At 40.3% G+C, this 18,718-nt stretch overlaps 1 protein-coding gene across 2 annotated transcripts; it reads left to right on the top strand.

Annotated features, from left to right (window-relative positions):
- Nucleotides 1–337: 337 nt before the first annotated feature.
- TMEM41B (transmembrane protein 41B) lies at nucleotides 338–17,976 on the top strand. 2 transcript variants are annotated; one of them, XM_030560401.1, is made up of 7 exons: nucleotides 338–513; nucleotides 5,189–5,306; nucleotides 6,614–6,742; nucleotides 11,202–11,295; nucleotides 12,681–12,785; nucleotides 14,561–14,699; nucleotides 16,680–17,976. In XM_030560401.1, the coding sequence occupies exons 1-7, from the start codon at nucleotides 438–440 to the stop codon at nucleotides 16,847–16,849; spliced, it is 831 nt and encodes a 276-aa protein (XP_030416261.1). In that variant the 5' UTR covers nucleotides 338–437; the 3' UTR covers nucleotides 16,850–17,976. The 2 variants fall into 2 exon arrangements, with proteins under 2 accessions (XP_030416261.1, XP_030416262.1); XM_030560402.1 differs by having other exon boundaries at nucleotides 495–585.
- Nucleotides 17,977–18,718: the final 742 nt, after the last annotated feature.

Here is an 18,718-nt window from a genome sequence, read left to right on the forward strand (position 1 = left end):
CTGAAATCTGGATGTGCCTGCCGTATTTAATGGACTAAACTCACCCATAATTGGGCGTTAGCATAAGCCGAAACATGCAACTCACCCTGTTTTACAGCATATATTGAGTGGGCACCTAGACCCCCTGCGGATTACCGTATTTACATGGTTGAACACAGTCTTGATTTAGCGTTACCACAGTTAAGTGTTCGTCGTAAGTAACAGGTTAAAAACGCAAACTCTGCTTGGCGTTACCGTATTTACCAGTTACCTCCCTGCAGGCCCAAGCGAGCGCGGCGATTCGGGAGGGCGAGCATGCGCCGTGTGGGGCCTTGGTGGGGTGACTGAAGCGACGGGTCTCGCCTCCTCTCGCGGCTCTTGGTGCCGGGGAGGCCTGGGCTCGCCTGCCTGGGCCTGTGTCTCGTTGCCGGGCGTCCGGCTCCTGGCAGCGCGGGGCCATGGCGCAGCGGAGAGCGGCGGAGCGGGGCCCCGGCGAGCTGGCGAGCGCCCGGCCCCAGCAGCAGCGCATTGAAGGTGCCGCCCTGCCGCCTGCCTGGGGCCGGAGGGCGGTGTGAGCAGCGGGGCCGCTGCTGGGGGCAGGATAGGGTCAGTGTCCGGGGAGGGGGCAGGGAGAAGGGCTCTGTGGGGTTAGTGTCTGGGAGGGGGTCGGTTTGGTGGTAATACAGGCAGGGAGAAGGGCTCTGTGGGGTCAGTATCTGGGGAGAAGAGACGGAGCGGGGTCGGGTGGGGGGCAGGGAGAAGGGCTCTGGGGTCAGTGTCTGGGGAGAGCACACGGAGCGGGGCGGTTGGGGGGCAATGTAGGCATGGAGAAGGGCTCTGTGGGGTCAGTATCTCGGGGGAGGACACGGAGGGGGTCTCTTTAGGGGCAGTGGGGGGCAGGAAGAAGGGCTCTGTGGGGTCAATGTCTGGGGAGGGGGCAGTGTGGAGGGTATCAAGGGAGGGGCTCTGTCTGGTCAATGTGTGGGGTAAGGGCACTGAGATGGGGTAGGTTTGGGGCAAAGGGAGGGGCTCTGCAAGGTTGCTATTTGTGGAAGGACACTGAGGGTAGGTAGGTTTGGGAGTAGTGGGGGGTCTGTGGGGTCAGTGTTCAGGGACAGGGTATTGAGTAATGGGGGTAGGGGACACTGTAGGGTTAATCACTTTGGGGTAGGGGAATGGACTCTGGGGTCTGTCAGGGAAAGGGGCACTGAAGTGGGGTTGATTTGGTGAGGCTGGGGCAGTATGGGGAGATAGAGAGAGGGGCATTGTGTAGGGTCACCGTTCAGGGGCATGCAGGCAGTGAGGTGGCATTAATTTGGGGAGGCGGTGGGCAGTGTTGGCAGCCAGGCAGGTGTTGCAGTTAAGCAAACGGCTCCAAAAATACGCTAAGATGTTGTGGCTTATTCTGTGCTGAGGGGCATTTGTGCCCTTCTTCCAGAAGGGTAAGCAAGGGAGCAAGCCTCTCTCTGCCAGTTACCCCCTGGTGGCTCCCTCTTTGCCCCCCATTGTTTCCTTTGCAGTTGTCACTTCCCCATTGGTCAGGATCTGAGGCCTTGGCTACACTGGGGCTTTACAGCGCTGCAACTTTCTCACTCAGGGGTGTGAAAAAAACACCCCCCTGAGCGCTGCAAGATACAGCGCTGTAAAGCGCCCGTGTAAACAGTGCCCCAGCGCTGGGAGCACGGCTCCTAGCGCTGCAAGCCAATCCTCATGAGGAGGTGGGGTACGTGCAGTGCTGGGAGAGCTCTCTCCCAGCGCTGGCGCTGCAACCACACTCACACTTCAAAGCGCTGCCGTGGCAGTGCTTTGAAGTTTCGAGTGTAGCCAAGCCCTGAGTGTCTTAAAGCAGACATCTCACTTTGGTCAGCTGAGCCCCCCCTGTTATGTGCTAGTGAGGGGCACTGTACTGAACCATTTTTGGGTGAATGGCTCATACAGAAGGGTCTGCAACACCTATGAATTTTGAGTTGTCACTTGTTAGTTTGTCAGGGCTGGGCATTTTCAGGGAAACAATGTTAATAAAGGACTAAACTACACACAGTTGTATATAAGGCTGTTGTTGGCATTTGGTGACCTAACCTAGTGATAGGGCATTCAAAATGAAAGAGTATCCTTAGTTTTCAGTTCTGCAGTCTGTCATGAGCAACCCTGTGCTCACATGTAGCCTTGCATGGAGCAGCTTGTAAGACTGGGGCTTTAATTTGTGTGTACTTACTAGGTATGCAAAATAGTAGAATAATTTAATATCTGGTTGTAAATTGATAGAGTTGGAAAGGGGTTTTCTAAGTACATTATTGCCCTATCAGTCAGGTGCATTTGGGTAAGGCAACCAAATGTATTTGGTCTGACTAGGTATGGCAAGTGTTGTGATTATCTACTCTGGGTTGTAAAAAACATTTAACTATATTAGCATTGGTTGGAAATTGGCATGGTTTTACAGTGCAGTTTAAAATCTTTATCCACGTGTAATAAATTCTCTACTGTATATCTTGCCAACGGTTAGAACAAATTTGGGTGGGATGGATGAGAAATGGAGAACATACTAATGCCCCATACACATAATTAACTTTACTACAATTAGTTCCATCCAGTAGATTTCCCTTCCTCATATTGGATTATCATCTTGGAGAAGGTGGTAGTAAAAAAACAAACAAACCCCAAAATACGCGATTAAGTTTGTAGCTGCATGGCTCTAGCACTTCAGACAAAACAGAGGCAGTAGAATTAAGGGACTATGGTAAACATTTGCACTGACTTCAAGGCAAAATTAGCAGAGTAAGTAAACTTAAAAACAAGTGCTAGGACTAGTTTCATTATATATGTTTCATCATCCTTTTTCTGGTTTACAACATTGAAATGGTAATGCAATAGATTGCTGTGCATGTCACATAATGGCATCATAATCATGCCACCAGGAGCTGCAAATGAAACCAGCACCTTGGGATTTTTGTGTTGTGGAACCCCAGCAGAGAAACTAAGACCTAGTATACTCTTAAACATTTTGCTTTTTTATTTTTAACAAAATAGCTATGCTGGCAAAAGCCTTAGTGTAGATGCAGTTATACTGCTAAAAATGTGCCTTTGCTGGTATAGCTCATTTTGCTTGCTAAACCAGTATCAGCTATACCATCCAAAGCATTTCTTGTTGGTATAACTGCATATGCGGTTGGAGGGTTTTGCTGGTATAGCTGTGTTACACTCAAGGGCTGGGCTACAGCAAACTAAACCAACATTATTTGTAAAAAAGAGCATCCATGGGGGGGGGGTTAATGTGCATTATCTTCGCACTTAACTTTCCTGAATGTCTTTATGTAGGCAAACCCTCATACTGGAATAAGAGTTACTCCCAGTGGAATTCTGCGCCAAAAATTAAAAAATTCTGCATTCGCCCCCCCCCAAATATATTCTGTGCACAATATTTTAAAATTCTGCAAAATTCTGAATATTTTATGTCAAAATAACACAATATAATTATATTAGTTTCAATTATTTTTGGTCATTTATTTCAAAATACCTGTCAGCAAATATGTATGTAACAATACAGACAACAAAAAAGATTCAGGAAATTTTTTTTTTTTTTACAAATAGATTCCTTACTAGGCATATTAATACAGAGCTCTGAGTAATAATTCATTTAAACTACAATACAAAACCGTATTTCCCTCAGACTCAAAGCACAGGCTTGGGGGAGTCAGGGGTAACAGAGGAGCTGAGGGAGAAGGAAGTAATTGCTGGGAAGGAGCTGGGGTGTGAACTTGGAAGGCTGTTGGGTATGGGTGGGAAAAGTATGGAACAGGTGGTTGGTGGTTTAATTTTTATTTTTTTTTGCTGGGGTGGGGGGAAAGATTGTTAGGGAGCTTCCCCCATTCAGACCCTGGCTGACCCCTAGCTTCTCCCATTCAGTCAGGCACATCTGCCCCTGTCCCCATGTGTTCCTGTGCTCTCACCCAGCCACTTCCCTGTCCCTATGTAGCTCTGCACCTCCCTCCCCCCCTGTGGCCCTGTGCCTTCACTTGCATTCAGCCGCTGCCCCAGTTTGTCTTCCCCCACTAGCCCTTATGAGCACCTGGCAGAGCCCCCCAGCAGTCCCGTCTACTGACCTGGCCTGACAAGCAGCGTTGCGAAGGCAGTGCTCTCGCCCTCCCTGTCGGGAGCTGCAACTTTGTTCTATTGCCACAGCTCCTTCTGGTGGGCAAAAGGTGGAACTGCAGCAAGATTTTGGCAGACACTTTCTTCTGTGTGTTCCATTCTATGCATCCGAATAAGTGAGCTGTAGCCCACGAAAGCTTATGCTGAAATAAATTTGTTAATTTCTAAGGTGTCACAAGTACTCCTGTTGTTTTTGCAAATACAGACTAAGATTGCTGCTACTCTGAAACTTTTTTCTGTGTGAAAACTTAGAAATCTGCAGGACTTATTAAATATGCGTGCATGCAGTAGCACAGAACTCCCCCAGGAGTAAGGAGTATCTCCATTGGGTGGGGGAGGGGGTTATTTGTATTATTATATCAGTTTAATGTCACACCTTAGGTTATACTGAAAAAAACTTTCCTGTGTATACTAAGACTAAGTGAAAGCTATTTTTAAAAGTACCTTTTACTTAGGCCTTGTCTTCATTAGGAAAAGGTGTGTTTTTTTTAAACATATTATTAACATATTGTAGCTAAGTATGTGTTAAAATCCTAGCCTAGGAAAGGGAAGATGTTTTTGTAAATGTATCGCCTAGGATTAACCTTAATTAGTTAATGTGTTTAAAAATACCTTTTCTTGTAGTGTTGACATGGCTGGCCCGAGTTAGTGCAGCGCTAGAGCTTCCCTGAGCAGAGTTTAGACAGCATGGCCATCAGCATTTTGTTTACTGTAGCTAAACCAGTGGTGGGGAATTTTTGGCAAAAAATTTAGTGTACTTTACATGCATGTACTCATGTTACTTTGCTGTGGTTAATAAAAGTGTAAAGCAGGTTTTCTCCCTTAATGTATTAATTGAGGGCCAGCTCCAGTAAGTAGTCCTTATTTGGGTTTATGTCAATAGGAGCTTTGCTCAAATAAGGAATGCAAGATTTTGCCTGCAGCTTCTAGGGAATATAAGAGAGATGGCTCTTGGTGGGAAGATTTTATCCACAAAATACTTACCTTAAAAACTTTTGGAAGCATAACTTTAAACTCTGTCATATTTATTTTTGTTAACTATAATTTTGTTTAATTTTAGGAAAGGCCCATACAGAAGGTGGATCAGCACGAATGTCACTCCTCATATTAGTGTCCATCTTTCTATCTGCTGCTTCAATTATGTTTCTAGTATATAAATATTTTCCACAGCTTAGTGAGTAAGTATATTAAGAAGGATTAATTTGCTGGCTTTTCTTTGTAGTATCCTCTACAACTAAAGGTTTTAGGACGGGGTGACGAACCTGAGCCTGAGAAGGAGCCAGAATTTGCCAATGTACATTGCCAAAGAGCTACAGTAATACATCAGCAGTTCCCCATTAGCTCCCCCACCCTGTTCCCAGCGTCTCCCACCCACCGGCAGCCCCGCCAATCAGCACCTCCTGATCTGCTGTTTCGTGGCATGCAGGAGGCTCTGGGAGTGTGTGAGAGGAGCGAGGGCATGGCAGGCTCAGGGAAGGGGGCAGGAAGGACTGGAGTGGGGCGCAGGGCCTGTGGCAGAGCCGGAGGTTGAGCAGTGAGCACCCGCCGGCACACTGGAAAGTTCCAACCCTGGAATCGGTGCCCATACAAGGAGCCACATATTAACTTCTGAAGAGCTGCATGTGGCTCCGGAGCTGCAGGTTGACCACCCCTGTTTTAGGAGGTCCCCAAACTGACATACCTCAACATTTTCATAACCTGATAGAAATCTGAAAAAGGGGGTGGGGAGGGGTGGAAGGAAATTCATTAGACAACCCAGAAGTCAAAATATAAAACCTCAAAGTTGGAAATATCCAGAAGCAAGTGCTAGAGCCTGCCAGTCAGTGCTAGTCTAAAAGCAAAAGTTGTATCACTTTAACTATACTGCTATAATTAAATCAGTACAACTTTCCCCTCTTTGGTTATACTGGTATAAATGTGATTTATACTGGTGTTGTGTGTTCTCATATAGGTGAGGGAAATAAGCTATACCTGTATAAGGCACGTATATACTGATATTGTGTCCACAGCGAGGAGGTTGTATTGCTTTTAACTATAGTGGCAAAAAAATTTTTTTATCTCATGCCTAACTGAAATAAGGCATAACAGTACAAAAACTGAACTGCACACTTCAACTTAAAAAAGGCAAAAAAGAAAGTACGCACTCATAAGGCAAAATACCAGGAAAATGTTTCCTCTTGTGAAGAAGGATGTAACACTCCACCCCTCCCAAAAAATCTCAGTCAATGTTATTTTTTCTTCATCTGTATAATCTGAACAAGGAGAAATAATGTTGAAAACACCTAAAATTATCTGAGGGTTTGAGCTGCAGAATCCTATAGATTTGTATTCTCTGCCTAGGAAAGTTATCACACCAACAGTTAGACTAATTGTTTTGCTCGCCTTATAGCTCTTTGATTTATTATCTTATATTGGGGCAAATGAGTTTTAAAATTTTATTTACTGATTACTTAGCCTGGAATTCTTTTTTTTTTTTTTTCTTCAGCGAAGAGAGAGAATGTATAAAGATTCCCAGAGACATGGATGATGCTAAGGCCTTAGGAAAAGTCCTTTCCAAATACAAAGACACCTTCTACGTCCAAGTATTAGTGGCTTATTTTGCCACATACATTTTGTATCCTTTTCCTGGTGATATGAAAGTTGTTTAGTTGCAGTTAATGGTGTTTTTCTCTGAAAAATTTGAAGGAGGGATGTCAAAGAGGATGACGATTAAAAATGTAACTATTGAGTTGTCTTTAGGCCAGGTATTGAAGTGCACAAGAATATTGAACTCTAAAGTACTTAGTCATTTTCTTGTGTATTTCACTGCCTGCCTGCCTGCCTGCCTGTAAGAATGGACCAGACTGGCAGAATGAAAGTGCGGCATTAAGAAATGGTTCTTAATATGTAACTTAACATATAATCTATCTGGCTTTATAGAACATATTGGTTCAGTTGTTTCAGACCATTTATATGGATCTCGTGGAGATCTTAAAAGAAAATCAAAGTTAAGTACAGCCCCACATTCCTAAGATACTCAAACATTGCATCTATTACAGCTCCTATAAAAAGAATGAGAGCATTTGAATTTGTATCTGGGGCATTTCTCAGAAGTATTTCAAGGCACGCCTTAATTCCTCTCATGCCTATTTTACACTGAGAATTGCTGGATCTCTTTATGTGAAGTTAACAAGAACTAGATATTTGGAGTTAAAATACAGTCTGATTGTTACTCCAAGCAGCAGTTCTCTTTTTGTTGGTAGTGATGCAAGGTTCAGAATATATTATTTTTTATCTAAGCATTTTTAGTTACTAATGAACCTTCAATGGTTGTTCCACTTACAATTTTTAAAAAAGGATGGTGGAGAAGGTCTTCTCTATAACTCAATATGAGAGGTTTTAGTAACTCAAAACAGGGTTATTAAATGTCATTAAATCATTACTGAATTATCTTAAAGCTGCTTCTATTCCAAAAAGCAGTTGTTCACAAATAACATTTTAAATGGATCCTATACAAAAAGGGAAATGAGTTGAAATGACAAAGATGGATGTAAGGTAACAAATGTTTTTAAAAAAACAACAACAATCAGCTGTGTAATTAAATACCATGACATCTGCTGCTTTAATAGTTAAATGTTGCTCTTCTTAGATTAGTGACAGACTTTGGTCAACTAATGTGCATGCTGTGATGTGTTTATCTCAAACCCTTGAAATATGCTTACAAATCAAGTTTACACTTTGTTCATTTTCTGTAAGTTTGATACAGTTAATATCAGGATGGCACTTTAAAATATGATTAATGCTAATTTTTTTACAAGTTCTCTTACCAATGAATTAAGCACTTTGCCCCCATTGATCATACTAGGGAACAACATCATGTGTGTGCTGGAGCAGATCTCCCTCCCATGTCTTATGGAAGAGAAGATCTTGCTCTCTAGTGGCGTCATTAGCCAGACCTCCCTTGCTTGAGCCAGACATGGGCCTCTGTGAAAAGGCAGCACCAAAAGAGTCCCAGCAACCTCCCTTGTCACCAGATGGGGCACTAGCACTTGCACCTGACACCTTCAAGGCATTCTAGTACCCGCTGACCTGGTTCTCTGAGGCTCTGAGCATTGAAATCTCAGTGACCCAGGAAAAGGTCATTAAGTTCTTTGACATCCTGAACTCCTCAGCCTCAGCCAGGATTGCCCTATCAGTGAGGGCACACTTGAACTCGAGAGGGGCATAATCTTCACCTTTGGCAGACCCCAACCACTCTTCCTCCCTCATCTAAAAGGAGCAAAAAAGAGGAGCCACAAAAGAGCTTTGAAACTTTATATGTCTACTGTAACCTAGGGTGACTTGTGATATCAGCAGTACAGGAAAAATCTAGGTTTGCAATGGGCACCACAGAAAAGAGACCATAAAAAAGGGACCTTTGTTTGGTGTAAGACTGATTCCTTAGCATCACTACTAAGCTCTTGTGTTCCAAAGTAAAATATCAGGCTTTGTTCAAAATGTAATTTTGGGTGATAAGAGGAAGTCCACTTTCCTGACAATGCTTCCAAAGGATAACAAGAGAGAACTCTGAGAGCTTATGAAGGTGGGTCAAATGGTCTCAAAGATATCCTTACAAGTAGCCACGGTTGTATGGGACTCTGCCATCACCATGAGATGGGCTTTGGTTTCAAGCGTTCAGCATTTCCAAGAAGTGCAATACACCATAGAGGACCTGCCCTTTGAAGGGATGGAGCTGTTCAGAAGCCAAACAACTGAAATGTTCTACTCTCTTAAAGATTTTAGATTGTGATCCCTAGGGGAATGCACCCCAGTTCCCTATCGCAGTCGTGCATATATTGTCCCCAAATGCGAGAGGCCCGAGGAGAGACACTGGAGCCAAGTTAGAGCCTACCTTCACCTTCAGAAGCCATCTTGTTGTTTTCACCAGGTGTGGGTTGTGGTAACAGTTGACCAGTGAGTGCTAGGCATCATCAGCCCTGGCAACTCTAACCATTTCCGTGCCTTTCCCCCTACGTACTCCTCCTTCTCTGTCTCTTTAGACATCCTTCTCATGAAAACCTGCTCCAAACAGGAGTGGCCTCGTTGCTTTGTCTAGAAGTCATAGAAGAGGTACTGCAGGAGTACAGGGAAAGATTGTGCTAATTCCTTATTCTGAAGAAGAAAGGGGGCTTTTGTCCTATCCTAGAGCTGAGGAGATTGAATGAAAATGACACAGATTCAGGATGGTAACACTTGCCTCCATCATTCCATCACTTCAGACTCAATAGAGACTTGTAACTGTCGATTTACAGTACTCCGCATAGTTATCCACCCGTCCCACAGGAAGTACCTGAAATTCATAGTAGGGCCCAGCCATTACCAGTACAAAGCAGTGAGTCTTCCCAAAATGCTTAATAGTGGTGGCTGCAAACCAAAGAAGTATCAATGTCTACCTGATCCCAACAACAGATGGCAACAAGTCTGAAATGTGTGTTCAGCCCGTTTGCCTCAATGCACTTCTGTGTGAACTAAGAAGAATTGTCCTTCCCCCATCACTGTTGTTAGTGTTCATAGGAGCCATGATCAGCTCTGGTCAATGAGGGCTTTTCTGCCAGAGGAGAGAGTCTTATCATTGTAGTCATTTCTAAACAGAATAAAATCAAACCTGACTATGATGGTACAGACTTGCCTTGGACTCGTACATCACATTAGTGAGTGCTTGTGACAGTGCTTTCCAGACTTCCACTTGTGGCCCCTTCAACTTTGGCTCCAGTTAGCCTACTACTCAATAAGACATCAGATGAACAAGGTTGTAGTGCCACTTCATATCAGCATAGCTACATTGATGGCAAGACCCCAAGAACCTTTTTACTCTACTTCCAGGCAGCAACTCCCAGTTCCCATAGACTTTATTGCTACCACTTTCTCAATTTCATTTGCTAAAGTGGTCAACAATGATGTATTATACTTGAATTTGAATTGACACTTCAAGCAGATTAATACTGGACAAGGGAGTCCACCACTCTGAGTCACCGTTGCTTTCAGATTCATGCCTACATGGCATCAGTTACTCTAGGTTTGCATTTGGATGGCTTCCTTCACAACTGTGAGGACTAAAAATACATCTTTATACAAAAAACCAAACCAAACCTGAGTGGGCTTCTGTACAAGTTGAACATGTCTTGCTGACCACATAAATACTTTCACTTAATTTGGACTATATGTTTGACATTCCTTACCTAGTTTATGTAGTGAGAAGTATGCAGTCTTGAACATGGACCTCTAGAATGAAGAAGGTTTTAAAAGGGAAGAAATTTAGGGTAGGAAAGTGATATCATGTTTGTCTCATATTACTATTGGTTTGTGTGCAAACGTGTCACTTTTTAAAATTAAACACCTTTAAGGGGGTGTCCTATGCAATGGATTATTGTATTAGACTTGAACTTTTGAAGACTTGGTTTCAAATTCTAGCGTACGTCACAAGCAAATATGGGTTTGGTCTTATCCTAGTACCAACATTCATAAAACCTCCACTATATTTTGAATGTTTTTGGCAACTTCTGAAAAAAAAAATCTGCAGCTGAAACAAAAGTTAGAGGTTTGGGCAGGAATGACAAGATGAAAAGTCGATCGCCAGTGTTACATGGAAGGTGAGACTAGATTATTCTAGTGGTCCTTTCTGGCTTGAAAATATAAGAAAAGTGGTGTAAGACTGGAATGGTATGTGTATGCTGCAGGTGAAGAATGAGATTTTGTTACTGGTCATATAGTACCTTATCAAAGCTGTTTCAGTTGTCCTGTCACTCGAATGAACATTGAACCTAAAATCTGAAAGAAGAAAACAGTTTGCACTGACTTAACTAAAAGTGTCTTTGCAAAAAAGATTTTGTTAAATTGGTGCAAGTTTATGTGGGCAAGGCCTTAAAAACTAATATATTAATGCAGTGTTCCCAAATATCTCTTGTAAACTGCTTATGCCAACAGTAGTATTTTGAGGATATACATATTTCCAGTGTTCAGCTTGCAAGTTGGTAAATGCCATGATCACTTTTAAAATGAAGAATGTAAAAGATTTAAGTAACATGATGTTCTATCCTTAACTGAGAAGCACTCAGCTTGCAAACATTTGCTATACCTGGCTCTATATTTCTCAGTATCCTCTCCGGGTTTCTTTATCCGTTCCCATTAGCCTTATTTCTTGTCTGTCTGGTAAGTATGTATTTCTCCTTCCCCTCCCCCAATAAATTGGCATTTGGGATGACTGCTGTTGTGGTCAAGCAGGGTTTAGGAGCAACTTCAAAAGTTATTTTTCCTCCCTTGGTATCCTGCTGTTAATTGATTTTTATCTTATTAGACTGATCTAAAACTTGGTAAAGCAACCCCTATCCTTTCATGTATTTATACCTGTATTTTTCACTTCATGCATCCAATGAGGTGAGTTCTAGCCCACGAAAGCTTATGCCCAAATAAATTTGTTAGTCTCTAAGGTGCCACAAGGATTTTTCATTGTTTTTGCTGATCAAGTGGTTGGTGATGGGTATTTTAAATGAGTGTTTAGGACCCACTCTGTGCAAATGCAACAGAGCTTTGTAGAAACAGGCAAAGTTCTCCTGGTTTCACATTGTGTGTGTGTCACCAACTCAAAACTCCTAGTCGACTCATGGAGTTCTTACAAGCCCTGGAGCACATTAACACATGGTGTGGAGCTTGCAGACAGATCCCTGCTTCCAAGAGCTTGCAAATAAGGTCTTTATCCTACAAAACACCTAACAGCTCCCCCATCAAACCTAGTGCTGCTTGCTACTAAAGATTCAATAGGAGTATTCTGAAGTGTCAGAACTATATCACATGACAAAGATCTGGGCTTAATGGTTTCCACACCTCTTCCCAAATGTGATTTCCATTAATATTTTTAGCAGTAGTTTGAGGAGAGCTCTCTCTCCCCTAATGTGGCAGCCCTCAAGCTGGGCTGGGAAGGAGGTGGGGGGTCTCTCCCCCACCATGGAGCTGAGGCTGGGAAGGAGGGCTGTCTCTCCATGGCAGCTGTAGCCCTGGAGCTGGTGAAAGTCCCCTCTTTCTCTGGCCGCCACAGCCCTGCGTGTCCCAAATTCCCGCCACCCTCTCTTCTCACCCCCTTCAACCTACCCCATATTCCTCCTAAGGCCACCACATCACCTTACATGCGTGTCTTCTCCAGGGTCCAGGCGCCTAATTAGTAGAGCTGCACGTGCCTGCACCACTCCACTAATTAGGTGGGCAGCCCTTCATTTTCTCGTGTGCGGCTGCCCAGATGCACACCTTAGAGGGAACTATCTGTGGACCACCTGAATGGAACTCATGGACCACAGGTGGTCTGTGGACCACAGCTTGAGAACCTCTGGCCTAAGCAAAGCTTTATAGAAAAGATTTGAATGATTGGTGTTGTATGTGTATCTGTAGGAGTGGCTAACACAATTAAAAGGAGAACCCTGTAAAGCAGCCTAAATGGACAGCTGTATGGAGCCAGGCCCTTTACTGATAATGAAATCAGCAGGGAATAGAGACTGTTGTACAAATTGTAAAGAATTTCTTCTCACTTTCTTTTTCTTTTGCAGTGTTCTGGACTTGGAGCCTCTTTCTGTTATATGCTTTCATATTTAGTTGGACGGCCAGTTGTGTACAAATATTTAACAGAGAAAGCAGTGAAATGGTCAGAGCAGGTAAAGTTGCTTTTGGTAAACATTCATGCCGATTATATAAAATTCGAATTGAAGAAGATGGAAACATAAGGGTTTGGTGTTCACAGTAAATCTAATAAGAAATGTCTGATTCTGCCATCATTACAACTAGCACCTCACTCTAAGTGTATTCTCCTTAAAGCAAATGGTGCAACTCATCGAGAGTACAGTACTACTTGGTATCAATAAGCATGGCAGAATCTGGCCCAAAGCATATTTATGGAATGAGGTGGAAAGCAAATTTAGCATTAATTATGTTCAGCAAATACAATTAAATATATAGTCTTTCTAATGTGATATTTACTCTTTCATATAAGGAATCAGCTTAATTTTTAAAAAATTAAACTGTCCTCTTAAATTTGAGTTCACAGTTAATCTAACTGAAGTAATACTCTTATTTCAGATTTTTAAAAACATGATTTTTTAATGTTACAACAGTACACACCCTCTTAGATGAATTTCACTGGAAGAGATTTTCTTGATGAACAAAACCATGCTCTTTACTTTCTGTGCCCAATGTTCTGTTCTTAAACTTTAAAGCCAACTCCTCTGGCCATTGTGGATCAGGAAAACCAGTTTTACAAACCTTTGTTTTGGATGTATAGTTCCGTTAAAAAAAAAATAAAAATCTTTTAAACCTGTTTCTCCATAGCCAGGCAAACTGTACCTGATCTGTTCTGGAAGGAATCCCATTAAGCTGTTATCACTATTTGTGTGTATAGGGTCTCTAGTCCTAGTTACATGATTATTCAACTTTGGGTTTGGGGATGGGATTTGATTACAATGTAGTTGTCCCATTACTCTTTCAACACAACTAAAGATGGTGGTTCTGCAGTGCAGGTGAAACTAAGATCATTTTAAGAATTGTGCTAAGGCCTGGGATATCTTCCAATTAAGTGAAAACGTTAAGCACTTGCTATCTGGGACCTATCTCCACTAGTAAAGCTACACACGTGAACAGCCCAAAACCATGTTATAAGCATGTTGAGAATCTGTTTCTAAATCAGATAACACATCTTGGTTCAAGGCCCACAGGTAAGATCAAACAGTGTTATAGTTTAAGGCATTAATCCTCTTGTTTTTCACCAGGATAAAAAGTGTATTTTTAACATGGCGTTGACAAGGCAATTTGTAGTTATTAGTTTTAGTGTGTTAGCTGGTCAGAGTAAACTTTAGGCTCCCCTCGCTAATGCATGTTCAAATGCACCTCCTTCTTTCTTTAGACACATACTGTATCTAGCCCTGGTGTATAAACATAGTAAAACCTCAAGTCTGAATAAGGTTTTCAAATATCTGGTGTAAAAGGGCATCTGGATCTAAGTTTATACATTCTGCTTTTCTATCTGATATATCTGCACAAACAGACCAATAGTTGCTCTTTGATGAGCTACTTTTTTTTTTTTTTTTTTGGTTAGAGTGAGTTGATTTAGTTCACTGAGTAGATATAATATGATGTCTAACTCCCATCCCAAAAGTCAGAATTTCTAAGCTAACTTCAGCACTACATTTAACAAATGTTTTCCTGACCCTCCTCACAAGCTCCAGTTGGAACTTGTTTAAATATTTTGTCTATTTTTTTTTTGCCTTTGTTAATTTCTGCTAAAGAAAGGTATATAAACTTCTTAGCTAATAACCAGACTGCAGATGCACTATATCTGAATAAGAACAGCCTTATTTAATGGTACATGTGTTTTAAATTAAGATCATTGTATTTCCAAGACAGGGATTTTACTGAATTTTTTTTAATTTTGTGGCAGGTTGAACGACACAGAGAACACCTCATTAACTACATAATATTTTTGAGAATAACGCCTTTTCTTCCTAATTGGTTTATCAATATAACATCTCCTGTAATAAATGTACCACTGAAAGTATTTTTCATTGGTACTTTTCTAGGTAAGAATTTTGGTTAATAAATTAAAGCTTTTTAAGGACCCCGTTGTCGTCCCCCCCACCCCCGTTCAGATAATTATATAGTGTATATCACCATCTACTGGTCAATTGAATGATTACATGACTAAACTATTTCTTTTATGTTTTTCTGTGGAGCTGATCATCATATGTGAGGGTATCACATCTTACTCCAGTGTTGTTCCCATTTTACAGTTGGGGAAAATGAGACAGAAGTTCAGTTACTTGTCCAAGGTTACATGCCAAATCTATATGCGTCAGTGGTGTCCTTTGTTCCATTTTGTGATTTTGTTTTTGAAGTATAATGACTGTTTTGTATTGAAAATGAGAAACTCAGATTTATTTTATGTTCTTTTTGCAAAATTGTTTTGCCTCTCTCTCATGTTTTCACTTGAAGGGCTTGTTTTTCTCCAGTTTGTTCACATTGTCATTTTTTCTTGAATGGATAAACTTCCTAATGAAATTCAAAAAATGTTGTGTAGTCTTCAGTTTGCATTTTGTTACAAATATTTTTCACCTGGGCTATGAGCTATTCATGTACTATTAACAGTATAGGAAGCAGTATAGTCTAGTGGATGTGACATTGGATTAGCACTCAGGAGACCTTGGTTCAGTTCCTACCATTGGAGTGCTGGGTGACCTTGGGCAAATGAGTGCACCGATTTCCCCATCTGTAAAATGCAGATGATAATAGTGACATCCTTTGTAAAGTGCTTTGAGAGCTATATAAGAGCTAGGTATTACTATTATTATTATGTCTCAACTGAACCTAAAAGAAAGTGGTAACTAAATTAATCTTACAGGATGGGAATTGTCTCTATCTTGGTGAACAAGTGAATTATTTTCCCTTTTAAAAAAAAAAACAACCAAATAACAATCCTATGATGTCAAAATACATCTATTAATTGGTGTGTCTGCTAGATTAGGTGCTTCTAGATGTTTCGGAAACTCCTTTTTTTCCTTGTCACAAGAAAATTATATTTTTCCAATCTTCTAGTTTTATTGAGCTGCATAGCTAAACAAAAATACAAAGAAAGATTATCTACTTAGCACTTATTTTATTATTAACCACTAACTATGTAGGAAAAACAGTAATTTAACAAGATTGTACTATGGTGTTGAGACTTACATATAACAATCTGGTTGTAATAAAGCTTACAAGTAGTATGCTTTTTTGAAGGGCATTGTCTTTTAAAATTTAGTATGAATAGCAATAGTATGAATGGGAACTGTAAGGTGTCTTTAGTTTGGGCTTTTAGGATATAGTCTGCTGCGGTAATTTAGGAAGGCCCCATTCTTGTAAAGAAAAGGACTACTCGTGGTAATAAAGTTAACCATGTGCATAAATTATTAGCTATCCAAACTGAAATGTCAGTTTGTGTAAACTTGCTCAGTTTTCTCCCTGTGCTTCAATGGAACTACAGTTTATATTTCCCTCTTTATAAATGGTGACCCTTCACAAGTTGCTCTGACTTGCTGTGTAACAGCATACATTCTTATCTTTTTTTTATTATGGGTGGGTAGTTGTGTTTTTGTTTGGAAATAGTCTGTAGTATTTGATTTCATAATGGTTTTCTAACAAAAATCATGCAGAAATGTATCATTAGAAACAAAATTAGACATGGTAAACTGTTGTTTTTGGTCTAATCCCCATGTGCTATGTGTATATGCAAACTAAAAAGTTAGTACAACATACATAGTGGAAAAAGAATGTACATCTCTTTAGATTATAATATAAGGTCTAGGTGCTATAGAAAAATGGTGTATGTATGTTTTTCTGTATGATACTATACTTGTTATGAACTGTATTTTTTATTAAGTTCTGGACTTTGTTTTTTTAAACTGTTTCCAACAAAGTTCTAAAATAGAGAGCATTTTCTTGCCTAAAAAAATTGAAAAGTAACTTGTGCTTTTATTGTTTTAGTTCTCTTTAACTGATTCTTTGTTTTATCTCTCTGCACATAGGTGTTGCACCACCATCTTTTGTAGCAATTAAGGCAGGAACAACACTGTACCAGCTTACAACAGCAGGGGAAGCAGTTTCCTGGAACTCTGTGTTTGTTCTCATGATTCTAGCTCTTCTATCTATTCTGCCAGCTGTCTTCCAGAAGAAGCTTAAACAAAAGTTTGAATAAAGATCACATTGGATCTAAATTTCCCATAATTCATCTCAGGATCAGCATTTCTGATATTCGTATGTTTGTTTTTTTATCAGATCCTTAGCAGTGTGAAAAAGGGGAGACTTGTTATGGATAAGAACTTCCTTATTTCTCTAAAGGAGCTTATTTTACTGTCTGAAATTCAAGGAACTGTGTTCAGAAATACTCTGCGTATAGTTTTATAGCCCGAACCATCAGTGTTTTATTCTCTGAAGGCGAGAGGAGGGAACTCAAAACACAGAAGATTAGTTAACTTTTTTTGTTTTGCTTCATATATGGGGCAGAAGGGCAAAATTGGATAGTTTAAAATGCAACCTACAAATACTGGTTTCTGAAAGTTCAAATAACTTTTGATTGGTCAATGTAGTTTGTAGCACTCTACAGACTTTCATGTAACTTAATGGTTTAGTCCTGAATAATTTTCTCCTCATTCTAATTTTCCACTTTCATCTGCCTTTGTCCTTACTGCTCCCAGAATAATGTAAAGTACAATGGCATTCACTTGTGAAACATAAGGCTTCTCTCTTGGAGCAGTATGTTAAATTCCAGTGATGTAGAACTGCAGGAGGCTAAAATGCTTTCTTTCTCTTCATTAGTATTGTCTCAATTTAAATACTTGAACTGCTTTATTAACTGGATTAAAAAATTCAGTCAAATCATTTCCATACTGTAGATTTTATTTTTGGAGAGCAGGTCAGAATTTTATCTTGGCTTGTTGATTAATTTTGAAGTTTTTCATGCTTGTTTAGACTGATTTTTATTTGTCTAGTTTTGCTAGTATTTCAGATGCATAGACTTATCCTGCCAATTTAAGATAATTACCACATTTTGTTATACAATATATTTCAGTCCTTAAATGATTAAAGCAAATAGAGTAATTATAAGCAATTTACAATTCTTAGGATATATTACTAGAGAATTTGGGACAGAAGGGAGGGAATCTTGGTCCTGGCAATAGTAACCTGCTACCATTACAACTCATCTGGCTGAAAAGTTTTATCAGATATGCAAATTATTACACAGTTCTTTTGTTTATCTGAAATATTGCCATGTAAAGCTCAGTTCATCATGTAATAAAAATCTTACATTTTATACATAATCTAGAAGGCTGCATTCTGTGTTCTGATTGGTGGGTAACTGGTGGTGTTTTATCATCCACTAAGGTATGCAATACCTTCTCTTGAATGGTTATCACTACTGTTATCAGTTTGTTGCATTGTCAGTGGTCCCCTTAAAATATATGCTCCCAATTCAACACAATACTTAAGCATGTGCCTAAGTATGTGAGTAAGTAAGTCCCACTGAAGTTAGTGTTTGCATGCTTTAAAGTTAGGCACTGCCTAAGTATCTGTTTGAATTAGGTCCTGACACATTAGTACCTGCTTTACAATGCTCAAATATCTGAGGAATTACTGGGGTGAAATTTTGTACAGTGTCTTCTCATCCTGAAAACTCATCATGTCATGGAGCATTTTAGATATAAGAGAACAGTACTATAAATGTGACAATATGAAAGGTACTGGTACCTTTAACAGCTTTGTACTTTTGTAACAGAACATTATCATCGTATTATGTGTAAATACATAGGAAATATATTAATTGCCTACACTATTTTTGTCATCTGTTTTTCTTTTATGTAAACTGACTTTTCAATGCCTATTGATTTTTTCATTCAGATGTGGACTACACAATACACTGGTGGTTTTGTGTTGCTAGCGAAAACATCAATGTTTTATCACTTGTTTACAAGGTTCGTTGTAAAATATAGCTTTGGGTATGTATGGGTTTAGAATTTTTAGTCTAAAAATGTACTTTAGTTTTAAAGGTTGATAATATTCTATGACC

Source organism: Gopherus evgoodei, chromosome 4 (genome assembly GCF_007399415.2).
Source record: "Gopherus evgoodei ecotype Sinaloan lineage chromosome 4, rGopEvg1_v1.p, whole genome shotgun sequence".
Classification (NCBI taxonomy): Eukaryota; Metazoa; Chordata; order Testudines; family Testudinidae; genus Gopherus; species Gopherus evgoodei.